Here is a 15,818-nt window from a genome sequence, read left to right as displayed (position 1 = left end):
CCTGGATTGGGGCCCAGGTCTCCTGACTCCCAGTTCTGTGCTCTTTCACCTAGGCTGTGCTGCATCTTAGTAGTGATTCACCAAAAGGTCTAATGTTTGGCCTGGTCACGTTCCGAGCGCAGCTTCCTGGTGATTCTCAACGCCGTTGCGAGTTGACAGCGGCCCATCTGCTGGATCGGAGCAGCTCGGTTTCCATCCCGCCTGCTTTTCCTCCCAACTGTAATTTGAAAGTTTTTTTAATGAGCTTCTCATGCTGAGCATCAGCCAGTTGGCCTGCCAGAACGGTTTGGCGAACTGCGTGTTCTCCTTGAGTCTCATTTCGGGCAGCTGAGAGCTCCACAGCCTCACTCCCAGCCGCGCTAAACGGTAGCATGTAAGTCTTGATCCCGTGTGGTGCACCTGGGGCACCCAGAGGAGTCCAACTCAAGCGGTCTGACTTTTCCCATTAAGAATCAGTGACCCAGACAAAGCCATGAAGCTTGGCGCGTTAAAGTTAGGAATTAGCATTTGGCCCAAAGCCGTTGGCCAGCTGGTGGCTGTTCCCTCACTGAACTTAGCTAGTCTACCGTCCCAGTCTGCGGTCGGTTTTGTTTCAGCCCACAGGCCTGAAAGGCCACTGGTTGCGAGCGGTAGCTGGTGGTGACGGGCAGAGCCTCCAGAAGGGTAAGAAGCATGTGGGGCCAGGGAGCTAATCTGTCATGGCCCTTGGGCAGTTTGGGGCTACTTTTTGGCTGCCTCTGCAGACTGCTGCCTTCCCGAGGGTAGCTGCTTTGTCTCACTCATTCATCAGTTCATTCAGTCGTATTTATTGAGTGCTTTCTGTGTGCAGAGCACTGTACTAAGCATTTGGGAGAGTACAATGCAGCAGTGAACAGATGCATTCCCTGTCCACAACGAGCTTACGGTCTAGAAGGGGAGACAGATGTTAACATAAATTACAGCTGTAGACATAAGTGATGTGGGGCTGGGAGTGGGGGATGAATGAAGGGAGCAACTCAGGGTGACGCAGAAGGGAGTGGGAGAAGGAAAGGAGGGCTTAGTCAAGGAAGGTCTCTTGGAGGAGATGTGCCTTTAATAAGTCTTTGAAGGTGGGGGAGAGTAACTGTTGGATTTGAGGAGGGAGGGCATTCCAGGCCAGAGGCAGGACGTAGATAAGGGGTCGGTGGTGAGACAGGCAAGATGAAAGAGCAGCAAGAAGGTTAGCATTAGAGGAGTGGGCTGGGGTCTCCCCCTCCGTCCCTTCCAAATAAAAGCAGAAACTGTCCCAGGAGGCCTGAGAGGGGAATGAATCAGTCAATTGTATTTTATCGAGTGCTTGCCGTGTGCAGAACACTTAACTAAACGCTTGGGAGAGTACAATAAGCAGTATAACAGACACATTCCCTGCCCTCCAGGAGCTTACGTTCTAGAGGAGACGGACATTAATATACATAAATAAATTACAGGTGCATACATAAGTGCTGGGGAGTGAATGAAGGGAGTAATTCAGGGTGACGCAGAAGGGAGTGGGAGAAAAGGAAATGAGGGCTTAGGGAGTGACTGAAATAGAGGGCTAGCAGGAGAATAAAATGAATCCCAGGTCAGGGACAGTGAGATGGGTTTGGGGTAGGTGTATGAGGGCCGGTTCCATGGGGGTGGTCATCCCCAAGGCTTGAGAAGCTGGAAACCAAGCCTCACTCATCCCAGTTCTCTGGCAAGATGGACTGTAAGTTCGTCCTCTAGACGTTTAGCTCACTGTGGGCAGGGAATGTGTCTGTATTGTATTGTTGTATTTTCCCAAGTGCTTAGTACAGTGCTTTGCACACAGTAAGCACCCAATAAATACAATTGACTGACTGAAAAGCCCCACAGCAGTGGGTTTCCAGCTGGCCTTTGGGCTGTGGAAAAACTGCCCCCTCCCAGGTACTTCCTCCCCCTTTCAGCCTTGCACACTCACAGTGAAAACTTGGGTAGGGGTACAATCTAGATCAGTGGCTGTGTTGTTTTCCTTAAGCTTTCCTCTGACAGACCAGCAGTATTTTTTGAGTGCTGACTCTGTGTGGAGCACTGAACTAAGCACTTGGGAAAGCACAGCAGAGGCGGTAGATGCAGTCTCTCCCCATTGGAAGCTTAAAGATTGTTTTCCAGAAGGGGTCTGGTTTGTAAATCTAATTGTGGTCTTTAAGCACTTAATATATGCAAAGCACTCTGCCGAGCTTTGGGATTGATACAAGGTAAGTGCACTGGACCCAATCCCTGTCCCACATGGGGCTCACAATCTAACAGTGCTCTGCACACAGTAAGTGCTCAATAAATACGATTGAATGAATAAGAGGGAAAGAGAACAGGTGTTTTTGCCCATTTTTGCAGATGAGGTAACTGAGGCACAGAAAAGTGAAGTGACTTGCCCAGGATCATACAGCAGGCATGTGGCAGAGCCAGGACTAAAACCCAGGTCTTCAGACTCTCAGGCCCGGACCCTATCCCTAGATTATGCTGCCATCCCCTAGGGCCTTGGGAGCACTGGGCAGAGCAGGAGGGAGTTAATTTTCAGGGAGAAGATGGGTTAATCTCCTGAAAATTTTGTCTTTGTGATGACTCTATCGTCATGATGCTTTACCTAGAACAGTGTTTAAAAAAAGCCCCAACAACAACTCCAAAACCCTTCCTGCCCTGTGGTGTTCCCAGTTCCTGATCTCAAGCCTGGGAGTGTCTTAGTGGAAACCCTGCCCCCTCCCCAAACCCTAGCAGGGGTCACCCCTGGCTGACGGTGTGCCTGGGCCCTCAGTTCTAACCTGTCCCAGGTTAGGGCTGGGGCCCCTCTGTGGCCTTCGGGTAGCAGCTTCATCCCAGTCCTGTCCTTGAGGAAACAGAAAAGCTGATAGCAAGGATGGCTTCTCCAAAACAATTCATTCCCATGGCAACCAGCGGGAACTGCCAGGGCCTGGAGAGAGAGACGAAAGCTGGACTAGGAAACAGCCTCATTTCATATGCATGGCAGGATTAAGTAGGGGGCTGGCAAGGGAAAGCTGTCATAAACGACAACAGGGCGTGCGCACTGCTCTCAGCCAGGCTGGGGTTTGTTCTGGGCTAGAAGAGGACACGACATAGGTCCCCAGGTACACGGACTAGGATTAAAAAAGGGCGAACTAATCGCTCCCCGGCCTCAGCCGCCTTGGTTGAGTTAGTCGAGTGACGGCAGTCGACCGTGCGGCGGGTTGGCCCTGCTCCCCGAAGCAGGCTGGGGAGGCATTCGAGCGAGACCATCGGCTCGGACCCACCTTCCCGAAAGCCCAAGGACAGCCCCATTGCAGCTTGCCTGCCTTGCCCCCCGCTCCCCCCAGCAGTGTTTGGGGGTCAGTTGGAGTCCCCTGGACCCATCACTTTCCCTTGGCGAGCCTCCACTCTTCTGACTATTGTAGCTCTTTCAAACACGCTCAAGGTCCTCGAGCCAGATACGATCCATCCATCCGGGGGAGAGAGGAACATCCTGGCACTGGCCGTATTCTTCGGGCTTCTTTTCAAGGCCCTCGCTGCCCGTGGAGGTGGCTGTGTGGGAAGGCTTCCCAGGAGATCAGTTGCTGTTTTCCAGTTTGACGGGTGTGTGCTTGCCCCTCTGCCAGAGAGGGGCTCTTTATGCCGCAGTGACTTCAAACAAAATTTTGGGCTCTCCTTTGTAGCTCTGACCCTGTGTCCCAAGCTCCCTCTTCAACATTCATCCCTAAATGGCCTAGCATTCGTGCACCATAGTCCTCTCCTGCTCTCCTCCAAATAATCCCTGGGTTGTTCTTTCTCGAGTCTCCCTACCACCCTCTTGTCATCTCCCCATGTGAATAGTGAAAGATGCCCTCCTCGCCTCCCCAAATCCTAGTCTTGAGAAAAATCCCATCCCTCTTCTTCTCCATGAGAAGTTTCCCTAGTCAGTTAAAAGAGAAGGGGGCTTCAGGTCGGGCTAGTCTGCCTGCCTGCTCAGCTGCTGAGCACCACCTGCATTTGTGGGGGATTGGAGGTTTGAGCCCTCACAACCGTTTTGAGGTTGTGGCCAGGAATGAAAACTGTCTTCAGGGAGGTTGGTTGTTAGCTCCTAATGGGTTGTCCCCTAACAGCGAGAACCCCGAGGAGGGGAGTTTTTCAGAAACTCTTGCTTTGAGGCCTCCCATCTGAAGACCTTCCCCCAGCAGTACAAGAAGGGGGAAAAGAGGAACCCGACTGTTGGTTTTTAGTAGTTCTGTTCCTCGTTCGGGGCTGATGTGTTTTTCAGTGGGGAATGAACAGGGTTCAGATATGCCTTCAGAACGGACCTATCTGCGAGAGGTCCTCCTAGCAACTGAATAGGTCCCTGTAGTCGGCTGAGGCGGGGAGCTGTTTATTGTCACAGAGGAATGATGGAAAGTTGAGTGGTTCATTTAGACAGTGCGGGGGAAAGCAAGCTGTGGCACCTGAAAGATAAATCTAGATTTCTGGTTACAGCAATTCCTGGAACAGTTCAAAATATCCTCTGGCCCTCCAGTGACCTCTTCATCTTAAACCCAGGGGATGAGAGCACTATGATTTTGTGTCTTTGTTGTGCAGGTGAAATATTAGTGCTCAGATAGCACTGATCTCGTGTTGTGGGAGTAGCCTGTCGGAGATTAAAGATTCAGGAGGCAGTTAGTTTGCCACGCTCTTATTTGGCCTTAACAAGAAGCGTGACCACATTTTCACAGAACACCTTAAAGGAAAACTGCAGAGTGAGGTGAGGGGTTTTGTTCGGTAAATCTCACTGCAAAGAGCCATTTTCTCGTCCCACATAACTCAGTAAGACTCCATCAGAGAGCCAGATGGGGGGGAGGATGCTCGCTCCAGAGGGAAGGAAATCATCTTTTCAAATGCCTAAGCAAGTTTCAAACAAGTTTGAGCCACCCAAGGAAAAGAACAACAGTCAAAAATAGAGTGACAGGGTCTTGGCAGTCAAATGCTTGTGTGAAGGCACAGGAAATTCAGGGAGGTTGGAGGATAAAAGGGAATTGAGCATCCACCAAGAGAGGCTGCGTTTTTCCTGAAAATGGGACAGGGATGGGGTGGTTCCAGTGCCCAGAGGCAGGGGAATAGACATGGGTGTCTCCTCAAAGCCTCATCCAGCTGTTCAGTTGGATGAGGGTAAAAAAAAGTCAGTGGGACCAAAGGCTCAAATATCATTAAGACTTGGAAAGCCCAAGGTGCCAACAAGCCTAAGGGTTACTGCTCCCCATAGGAGCCCATTCTTTGGGGGTACTGGCACAGCTGTGAGAGTTGGACCCCCACCCAGACTAGCCCCTCCCAGGGTTCTGATAACACCTGAGAGTCTCCCCTCAGGGCTACAAAGACCCAAACTGATGTCTTTCCAGCCTGTTGGCTTGGAAATCTGAAGGGGAGAATCAAGCAGCCCTCAGCTCGCTGCTTTCTCCCCCGCACTTCGAAGTTTGGTCTATTTCTGCCTGACGGTCGGGCTTGGGCTGAATTCAGGGTGGCTAGGGGCTTCCTTGAAGAGACCACATTGTTGACAGTGGTCAGTAGGAATCTGGACTAGCCCTGACAGACTCCGGTATCGGGCAACCCAGGGATTCAAATCCCATTCGCTCCCTTGCCACTTCCTCCGACTCAGAGTTTGGGTGGCTGGCCCGGGAGACTGGCTTGATGCCTGTCCAAGTATCCCTCGACCCCCAGTTTTTGTCCAGATCCCTCTCGTGGCATGGGCTTCCTGGTCAGGGATGAGGACATAGAGCGTTGGTCCGAGGGTTAGGGGAACTAAATGGTTGCTTGGGCCCTGCAGTTTTAAGGGACCCAGTCCCTCCCTGGGCCTCCAGCTGCACTACAGTGCTCTGCACACAGTAAGCGCTCAATAAATACGATTGATGATGATGGAAGTGGCCCTTCACTGCCTGATTTGGTGGTCTACAGAGCCTAGCCCAGGGTCACATAAATATCTAGATCCGCACCTGACAGAGCCTCAGGCCAGAGCCACTGCTTATAAACAAAGGCCTCTCAGGGAAGCCCAGGCCTGGCAGGTAGTACTCCGAGCTGAGGAATTTGAACCAGCCTGTGGAAGGGAACCAGTAGTGAGACCACATCTGACTTGCCTTTTTCAAACCCATGTTGGGGTGCCCCTCCTGCGTCCTCTGCTGCTGCTGGTCTCCCAGGCCCCCAAGAGGCAAGTTAGACCCAGTGGAAGCTCCCTGTCCTCCAAACGCCTGAAAGCACCCTCATCGTGACTTTGAAATATGCATCATTTTTGCAGACCGTGCCCCACGGTTCACTTCTCTGAAGGTGGAGCGAGCCAGAAACCCTAGGCCTTGGCAAGCTGAGCCTCTCAGCATTTCATTTGCTCAAGGGTGGATCTCCTCTCTCAGCCCCATTCCATCTTTGCGAACCTGGGGGTCGATATCAGCAAGATGGAAGGTAAATGGGGAGGCTGGTAGGTAGAAGTTGCCAAGCATATGCTAGGTAAATGTACAAGAGGAGGGATAGAAATGTTAAAAAATTCAGGAGTTAGAAAGATAAGCCCATGAGGGCTGAGGTGACTGATAGAGTGGTGTGATTAGGAAGGTGAGGGGGCTCAGGCAGGGTAGGCATCTTGGAGAGAAAATGGGCTTTTTCAGAGGGTTTTGAAGGTGATCCAGGTGCCAGCATTTAGGAGGGATTCACCCTTGGGTGGAAAACCTCTTGGGGCATCTTTATGGTCCTGTTGCCACCATTACTGCTGCTTTCCTCTTAAAAGAGATCTGATTATAATGCACGTGTTCTCTTTTTCTCCAAGGAGGAAGAGAGGACATTGGTTCACCAAGAAAATGGTGTGAAAATGATGTGTTACGTATGTTTCCCGTTTTCATCATTTTTTCCCCCCCACTGTTTTATTCTCCTGGGTTTCCTTTTTTGAGGGCAGTCGAGGTGGGAAAAGAAGGAATTCATTACCTGCCAATCAAAGGGAAGCTCAGCCCCTCCCACTGGCTTCCTTTGTTTGATTCCTCAATTAATTGGGAACATTGGTAGAAGTCCCATTAGAGTAATGTGAGTCTAGTGATTTTCAGACTTTTTCTACCCTTTTGGGCATCGGCATTTCAGGAGTCCCTTTCGCCATCCGAGTACATGTTTGAAATTCTCAGGCAGTGCACACCCCTTGGTCTCCTCACTTCCCACCTCTTGTCATCTGTCAGTTTCTTCAGGTTTTCTGCTTTTCCTTCCAACTCCCACGGCCCTCACCCAGGGTCTTGCTCAGTCCCTGTCCTAATACTTCCCTTCTCCCTTGCAGATCCTGCTGCCTCCTCCCTTGTGTCACACTCTCTTCTGTTTTTTGAGAGGAACTCACCTATGGGTTGCCAGATCCAACTTTGGAAAGCACTCAATTTGGGGGGTGGGGAAGCCATACCACCCTGAACTCCTGGGTCTTAGTTCTCTCTGGGTATGGGTGTAGTGAGGGAACTAAAGTGCCAGTTGGCAGAGCAGCGGAGGCAGTGATGGTTGACTCATTGCCCTGCTGTGGGGCCCTCGGTTAGGAGACGGGGGAGTGGAGCAAAGTCTTTAAGCAGCAACCGGTCCAAAGGGGCGTGGCGGTTCTCTGTCCGAGTGCCGCTCTTGTGGTGTTACGATAATCGTGATCACCAACATTTCATTCATTTAATCGTATTTATTGAGCGCTTACTGTGTGCAGAGCACTGTACTAAGTGCTTGGGAGAGTACAGTATAGCAGTAAACAGACACATTCCTTGCCCACAACGAACTTAGTCAAGACATTTGTGGTAGCACTCCCTGTATGCAGGGAGTGAGCACCGGGGAATCGTTCAAGGATATTGACTCAGATTTGATCCCAGGGTGACAAGCTGAAAGGTTGAGGATAGGGCACCCTCACTGGGACAGAAGCAACTGGGCAAAATCAGTTACACAGGAAGAAGTTGTTAAGTGGCAACAGTAGCAGCACCTCACTGCCTAGAGGGAACGGGCCGGGATTTCCTTCACTCTTAACAGTCCCAATCTGCCCAGTCTCCTACCAGTGGGGAGACGGACTGGTGCCTGACCTCCGGCGCGGCATGGGGTGAGAGGAGAAGAGAGAAGGAACCACTCTAGGCCTGGGTGCCGGCCTCCCGGCCCCTCAAGTCCCAGCCACGATCCCGTGACCTCCCAGCCGAGTGGCAGCAGGAAATGCTTCTGCGCTTCTTGGGACCGTTGCTCTCCTCCTGGGGCTTGCTGCCTTGGAGCCAGGCAAAGACGTGGTCTAGCTCTTGGCAAGCAGAATGGCCCAGTTGGATCTGAGGAGGAAAGGTGGAAGAGGAAAGGCAAAATAGAAAGTCCTCGTGCCGCTTCTCTCCGCCACCTGAATACTTGGCCAAATTGCCTTAATGTTCTCAACTCACTTCCACCCGACCTCTGTGATATGGCTAAACCTCCTGAGGAAGGGTGAAGCTCACTTGGCTTATATTTGCAGGAGAAGAATGACCTTTTTGGCCTCTTCCCAAACTCCTGGAAATTAGTTTCTCAAGATGATCGATTTCCTCCTCCTCCCCGCTGGGGGAAAGCAGAGGGAAGGTCTAGGTTTGGAGAAGTCGTTTATCTGGCAGGCTTGCGGGGGGACGGAAAACTCTTTTGTTCAAGATCGCCACCGCCACCACTATCATCATCTTTGATATTTGTGGAGCACACAGCACACCCAGGTCCCAGAATAGGCCAGGCCAGGGCAGTAGACTTAGAGGTAAAGCAGAAAGTATCAGGAGCAGAGGATTCAGACACTTTGCTCATCCCCACCCATTTCACTATGCCACCGTGGTGTCTTAGAAGCTGGCCGCTGGCCTTTGAGGTTGGGTGGACAGAGCTTGGTAGTTCTGGGGTCTCATGGGCCCTTGCCTCTTTCTAAAGGGATGCTGCTCATTGGGTCAGGAAAGAGTGCCAACATTGTCTGGGCTCAGATTCGGCACTGTTTCTTAGCCCTGGCCGAGTATTGCTCTGAAGTGAGAGAGGGGAAGGCACTGGCTCAGGTATTGGTATCCTCAGACCCCTGCCCCGTCATTCTAAGTTGGGGAGATCCTGTAAGAGGGCACCCTTTGGGCTGAGTATGGAAGTGGCCATTTGCCCTCCAACTCTGGCTTCCAGGGGCATTTCTGCCACCTGTACTCTACTGTTCCCCTACCCCGAATCTGTTTTAGTGTCTGGCTCCCCTTCTAGACGATAAACTCCGTCTGGGCAAGAATTGCATCTCCCACCTCTTTTGTATTGGCTCTTCCCAATTTCTCAGCCCAGTACTTTGCACACAGTAAGTGTGCAATAAATGCCACTGATGGATTCCCCTTCTGCCAGATGCCACTGCTCAGGCATCCCGGGCCCCTACTGCCCTAGCAGAGGCAGGCCTGGGCAGGGGAGAGGGACAACAATGATGATGACAACCCAGAAGCGGCAGTGGCAGGTATGGGATAAATGGGGCAGGAGCCCCAGAGCAGTGAGGCCTTGGGTAACTCCCTGCGCCAGAGGCCAGCATGAATACCCTCAAGGGTTTTGGAGCCTGGGCTGGGAAACACCCCTCTGGTACACCAGAGCCAGGGAAAGATTCAGAGTCCCTTTTAAACTTGTAGCAGTAGGGATGGAGTGGCTGCTCTAAGCCACTAAGTTCTAAGCTCATCTTTGAGGGGAATTACTGGAGAGAAACCAGGTGTATGCCTGGGAGCTTAAATTCCAAGGTGAAATGACAAGTAAATGTCATTTAGTCAATCAGTGGCAGTTATTGATTTATTGAGCATTACCTTGTGCAGAACACTGTACTAAGTATGTGGGACAGTTTGGTAGAGTAAGTAGGCAACAATCGCGGCCTTCAAGCATACAATCTAGGCAGCGAGACTGGCATTAAAATAAATTATAGGTAAGGAAGCAATGGAGTGTCAAGATATGTGTGAGTACTGTGGATACCAAAGTGGATGGCGGGGTATAGAACCATAGGAGGGAAGGAAAAGATTGATCCAAGTACTTAGGCTATCCTGCCTTGACTGCTGCGTTTGCCTCCTTGCTGACCTTCTTGCCTCCTGTCTTTTTCCCACTCCCGTTCAAACGTCACTCTACTGCTGGGTCATTTTTCTAAACCATTCAGTCCAGGTCCCCTTACTCCTCAAGAACCTCGAGTGGTTGCACATCCAACAGAAACTCTTTACACCCTGACTTTAAAGCACTCAATCAGTTCTTCTCCTCCTAATAATAATATTATTTCTTAAGCATTACTGTGTGCAAGGCATTATACTAAGCGCTGGGGTGAATACTCATTCATTCATTTGGACCAGCAAATCAGGTTGGACACAGTACCTATCCCATATGGGGCTCACAGTGATAATCCCCATTTTACAGATGAGCTAACTGAGACACAGAGAAGTGAAGTGACTTGCAACATTGCCTTTTGATTTTGAACTTCCACCCAACCCGCACACTTCCCTCCCCAAATGCGAATCTACTCACTGTGCTGTGATTTCATCTATTTTACCACTGAACACCTTCCGATGTCCTCCTTCTGACACACCCTTCCCTTCCATATATGCTGTCCCCACCTTCAAAGCCTCATTAATGTCACATCTCCTCCAGGAGGCCTGCCCTGATTAAGCTCTCCTTTCCCCAGCTCCCTCTCCTACCTGTGTTCCTCTTGGATCTGTGACCTTTGGACATTTGATATTCACCCTACTCTCCACCCCACAGCACTTATATACATACCTATAGATTATTTGTATTGATCTTGTACTTGTACTTCCCAAGCGCTTAGTCCAGTGCTCTGCACACAGTAAGCGCTCAATGAATACGATTGAATGAATGAATGAATGAATCTGTTTGTATTAATGTCCTTCTCCCTCTCTAGGCTGTAAGCTTGTTGTGAGTAGTGAACGTGTTTGCCAACTTTGTTGTATTATACTCTCCCATATGCTTGGAACAGCAGTCTGCGCTCAGTAAATGCTCAGCAAATGCTGCTGTTGATGATGATGATGATGAGAGAATAGTCAGCCGTCTTTCCCTCAGAACATCTCTACTTGGATGTTCTGTCGACACCTCAAATTTAACATGTCCAAAACAACTCACCTTCCCACCCAAACCTTGTTCTCCTTGTCTTTCCCACCAGTGTAGACAACACCACCCTCTTCCGTGTCTCACAAGCCCATAACCTTGGCATCACCCTTGACTCATCTCTCTCATTCACCCTTTCACCAAATCTTGATGGTTCTACCGTCACATCATCTTTAAAATCTGCCCTTGCCTCTCCATCCAAATTGCTAACGTGGATTCAAACACATAGCGTATCCTGCCTTGATTACCGAGTTAGCCTTCTTGCTGACCTGCCTACCTTTCGTCGTACCTCACTTCATTATGGACCTCTGCTGTCTGGATCATTTTTGTAAAAGAAAACAAAAACCAAAAAACTGTTCAGTCCAAGCTCTACACTCCTCAAGAACCTCCAGTGGTTGCCCATCCACCTCAGGATCAACCAGAGACTTCTTACCATTGATTTTAAAGAAGTCAATCAGCTCTCCCCTTCTAACCATACCTCACTAATTCCCTACTTTCTCCCAGATTCCACACTTCCCTCCTACTAGTCTACTGACTATTCTGTAATCTTGCTATCTCGCTGTCGACCATGTCCTCCCTCTGGCCTGGAACTCCCAACCCCCTTCATATCCAACAGACAGTCTCTCTCCCCACCTTCAGTGCTCTATTAAAATCACATCTCCTCCAAGATACCATTCCCAACTAACCCCTCATTTCTCCTACTCTGTCTCCCTTCTGCGCCACCTCTGTACTTGGCTTTGTACCGTTTAAGCACTTCGTATTCAACTCACCCCTCAGCCACAGAGCATTTATGTACATTTCTATAATCTATTTTAATGTCTGTCTCCCCCTCTAGAGTGTAAGCTCCTTGTGGGCTGGGATTGTATCTACTAATCAATCAATCAATCAATCAATCGTATTTATTGAGCGCTTACTATGTGCAGAGCACTGTACTAAGCGCTTGGGAAGTACAAATTGGCATCACATAGAGACAGTCCCTACCCAACAGTGGGCTCACAGTCTAAAAGCTGTTTTACTAACTGTTTACTAACTCCATTGTATTGTACTCTCCCAAGGGTTTAGTCCAGCAAGTGCTCAAAAGAACCGTTGATTGATTGATTAGAGGAGATGTGATTTTAGAAAGACTTCGAACATGGGGAGAGTGGTGGTCTTTTGAATGTGAGTGAGTTCCAGGCAGGGGAGAGTGGACGAGCAAGGGATTGATGGTGAGAGTGATGAGAGCAAGGTCTGGTGAGTAGCGGGATGATGAAGCAGCGTGGCTCAGTGGAAAGAGCCCGGGCTTTGGAGTCAGAGGTCATGAGTTCAAATTCCGGCTCTGCCAATTGTCAGCTGTGTGACTTTGGGCAAGTCACTTAACTTCTCTGTGCCTCAGTTCCCTCATCTGTAAAGTGGGAATGAAGACTGTGAGCCCCCCGTGGAACAACCTGATCACCCTGTAACCTCCCCAGCGCTTAGAACAGTGCTTTGCACATAGTAAGCGCTTAATAAATGCCACCACCACCATCATCATCATCATCATCATGGTATATGTTAAGTGCTTACTATGTGTCAAGCGCTGTTCTAAGCGCTGGGGTAGTTCCAAGGTAATCAAGTTGGACACAGTCCCTGTCCCACATGGGGCTCACAGTCTTAAGCCCCATTTTACAGTTGAGGGAAGTGAGGCACAGAGAAGTTAAGCAACTTGCTCGAGGTCACACAGCAGACAAGCGGCAGAGACAGGATTAGAACCCAAGTCCTCTGACACCCGGGCCTGCGCTCTATCCTCTAGGCTACACTGAGGCGCGTCAGAAACTAGCAAATTGAAAGAGAAATGCTGGGAAGCTTTAGGGGATGGCATGACCAGGGATGCAGGGGGTGCAGAGCAGGTTTTTAGAAGCCTCTTGAAGGTTTGGCGATTGGACTATGGAAGGCCTTCTGGGCAGGGGTGGCTAGGGAGAAGTTCAGGAACGGGCAGAGTGGAGAGCAGGAGCTGAGGTGTAGTGGCAGAAGAGGCTTGCCAAGTAAGATGATGATTCAGACTCATTTAGAATTCAGTCAGTCAATCAATCAATGGTTTTGAGTGCTTACCGAGCACTGTGTTAAGAGCTTGGGCAAGTATAATGCAACAGAGTTGGTAGACAGGATCCCTGTCCATGAGAGGCTTACAGTCTAGAGAGGGAGGCAGATATTAAAATAGATTAGCCATAGGGGCAATAGAGTTTAAGATTATTTAAGTGCTCCAGGACTGGGGTGAGTATCAAAGTGCTTAAGGGCATACACAGCCATTGCCTAGTTGACACAGAGGGGAGGGTGGAAGGGGAAGTAAAGGTCTAGTCTAGGAAGGCCTCTTGGAGTTGTAGACTATCACCACTGAAGAAGTAGGTTGTCGATGGAGCCCAAAGATGATGCCTTTTCACCGGACTAGAGAAAGACCTGCCTTCTTCCCACCTCTTCTGCCGGGGGAAAGGGTTGGTTTTTGGTTTTTTTTGGAAGGGTTCCCTGAACTGTTTTTTTGCCTTTCTTAAAAGCCGATGTCTTTCTCCCTCCTTCAGTTAGTGTCTGGATCTGTGGTCAGGCTCCTGAGAGCTGCAGACCGGGGGTGGGAGCTGCGTGAGCGGCACAGCCTGGAGGAGCTGAAGGAGCAGTCAGATCCTGGTTTGTCTCATCCTTCCCAGGTATTTCACCGTCCAGTTTGACCTCCCAGGGTATTGCAGGGCCGGGCCAGTCAAATAGCCAACATGTGACTGTTTGCCCCCCCAACCTGTTATCATCATAGTTCAGCCGTCACCCGGTGTTAGCCGGACCCCGTCACAGAACCCCAGATTCTAACCTCTTCTGTGATCCTAATCCCAACCTAACCCTAGTGCCCCTGAAGGTTTGAGGTAATCGACATTGCTAATGACTAAAACCCGTTTCTGACCCTGTTGGTGAAACGTACCGGTGGACGCGCAACCACCATTTGTCTCCTTCCTGGCGATCGGTCAGGCCACCCGGCAGGCCAGGAGGAGGATGGAAGCGGTGAGATCCACCAGGCCCAGGAGTATTGCTGCAGGGAGACTCCACCGGTAGCTAGCTCCACTGGTTCTCAGCCAGCCCTGGCCACTAGCAGTCCAAACTTAATTGCACTAGGGGAAAGCGACTTGCTTTCTATGGATCCCTCACGGGGGCTGAGGCTTCCTGTTGTGATGTGAACAACCAAGGGCCCATAGGGAGCAGAGAGGCCAGGCACTTCCTTAACAGCATGCGGTCAGTTTGACTCGCTTCAAAGAAGAGCCGTCAGTGAGCATGGCTTCAGTCCACCGGGCGGGCCTGCCGGGGTCCCTGGAGAACCTGGGAATCTGGTGCTTACTTCCATCTATCCCCTTTCCCCCCCCCCACAAAAAGGTTCCTTCCCTTCCCGCTTCCCTTTTTTTTGGAATCTGTTACTGAAGACATTTGCCAAGTTAATTGCTTTCTTCGCTGATGAAAATGGGGACTGAAATTGATAAAGAGCAGTGGGTTTTGAAATCGTCTCGAACTCTTCTTCTTCTTCATTCTCCTCCAAGTTGAGTTTCCTCACGGCCAGGGTCATCCTGCCTTTTTCAGGCTCAAGTGGGATACTCAGAACTACTCCTCTGCCCAGCCTCTCTCCCTCAGACCTCAGCCCCTCCCCCTGCACCGCCTTCCCTCCTTCCCTCCATCTCTCTCTTTCTCTTTCTTGGCCAGAGAGTCTGAGAGAATTCCCCCAGGATCCCTGGGGAATGAACAGTTTTGATTTCCATTCTTTCTCATCTGACCCTTCCAGCTGTATTCAGCACCCCATCGCCCGCCTCCTTCTCTTTCTCCCTTTCACCAGCCTTAGCTGGAGTTTTTTTCTTTCTTTCTTTCTTTTTTTTTTTAAACTATACCTGGAGTCAAGCCCCCATGGTACTTGATTTGTAGTAACTGTCTGTTATTTTGACTCATCTGAATCTGCTTGCCGTTTCCTACATAGAAGCCCATGGCTTGCCCAGAGTTTCTCGTCTTTTTCCACACTTGCAGACATTTCTTTTGGTGGCCGTTATTTTTCTGGGTCTGTTGTCTCCTGCTCCTCTGATGGAGAGAAGGTGGTATTTGATGTTGTCCCCCTCGAGGAGCTGGCTAGAGGACAGAGTGTTCACATTCAGCGTCGGGGCTCCCCCAGGTCTGAGTACTCTCTTCCCATGTTGTGGGATTGGTGTAGAAGCACTGAAAGACAACTTAAGTTTCAAGAAAGAGGGGTGCTGTGTATGTGAGTGTGTGGGTGTGTACCTACGTGTATGCATGCAAGCACCTGTGTGTTTCTGCCCCCTAATGTGTTGTATGTATGCACATGCAACACCTGTGTGTTTCCTCCTCTAGGCGAAATGATTCTGTTTAGCCTTGCTGCTCTCTTAGGGATAATAATTAGCACTTATACATTCAAATTACCAATTGTTAATTAGTCTATCTCCATGGCACAGAGGAATGATTTCCTGTGCCCATCCCTTTTGTAGTTTGGTTAGGCCCTCCAGTTTTCAAAGGAGATGATTACAGCTGCAAAGGGTTAGGGATTACCTTTCATATAAACACCACCTCTCTGCAGGGAAATGAGAGCACTTGACACATAATCTGATTCATTTTCCCCACATTTATGGGAAGTGTGTAGGGGCAGCTGCCTTAATGGTTCCACCTTATAATCAATCGATCAGTGGCATTTATTGAGCATTTACTGTGGGCAATGCACTGTATTGAACATTTGGGAGAGCATAATATAACAGAAGTGGTAGACCCGTTACCTGCCCACAAGGAGGTTAAAGTCTGGAGGAGAAGATTGCAGTCTAGAG

At 50.0% G+C, this 15,818-nt stretch overlaps 1 protein-coding gene and 1 long non-coding RNA gene across 5 annotated transcripts in view; one reads left to right on the top strand and one right to left on the bottom strand.

Annotated features, from left to right (window-relative positions):
- LOC119938789 overlaps positions 1–15,818 on the bottom strand; it is an 84,747-nt gene that overhangs the window by 6,771 nt on the left and 62,158 nt on the right. The gene's annotated exons all lie outside the window — the stretch shown is intronic.
- SPOCD1 (SPOC domain containing 1) overlaps positions 1–15,818 on the top strand; it is a 34,590-nt gene that overhangs the window by 2,988 nt on the left and 15,784 nt on the right. Inside the window, exons 3-4 of one of the 3 annotated variants that reach the window (XM_038758697.1) lie at positions 6,755–6,808; positions 13,548–13,670. The exons of 1 other annotated variant lie outside the window; for it this stretch is intronic. In XM_038758697.1, coding sequence (XP_038614625.1) covers positions 6,755–6,808; positions 13,548–13,670 — 177 coding nt within the window. The remainder of the gene's footprint in view (positions 1–6,754; positions 6,809–13,547; positions 13,671–15,818) is intronic. One more of the 3 variants, XM_038758698.1, reaches the window with a different exon arrangement.

Source organism: Tachyglossus aculeatus, chromosome 16, assembly GCF_015852505.1.
Source record: "Tachyglossus aculeatus isolate mTacAcu1 chromosome 16, mTacAcu1.pri, whole genome shotgun sequence".
NCBI lineage: Eukaryota > Metazoa > Chordata > Mammalia > Monotremata > Tachyglossidae > Tachyglossus > Tachyglossus aculeatus.
The sequence above is the reverse complement of the archived record's forward strand: the minus strand, read 5'-3'. Positions and strand labels throughout refer to the sequence as shown.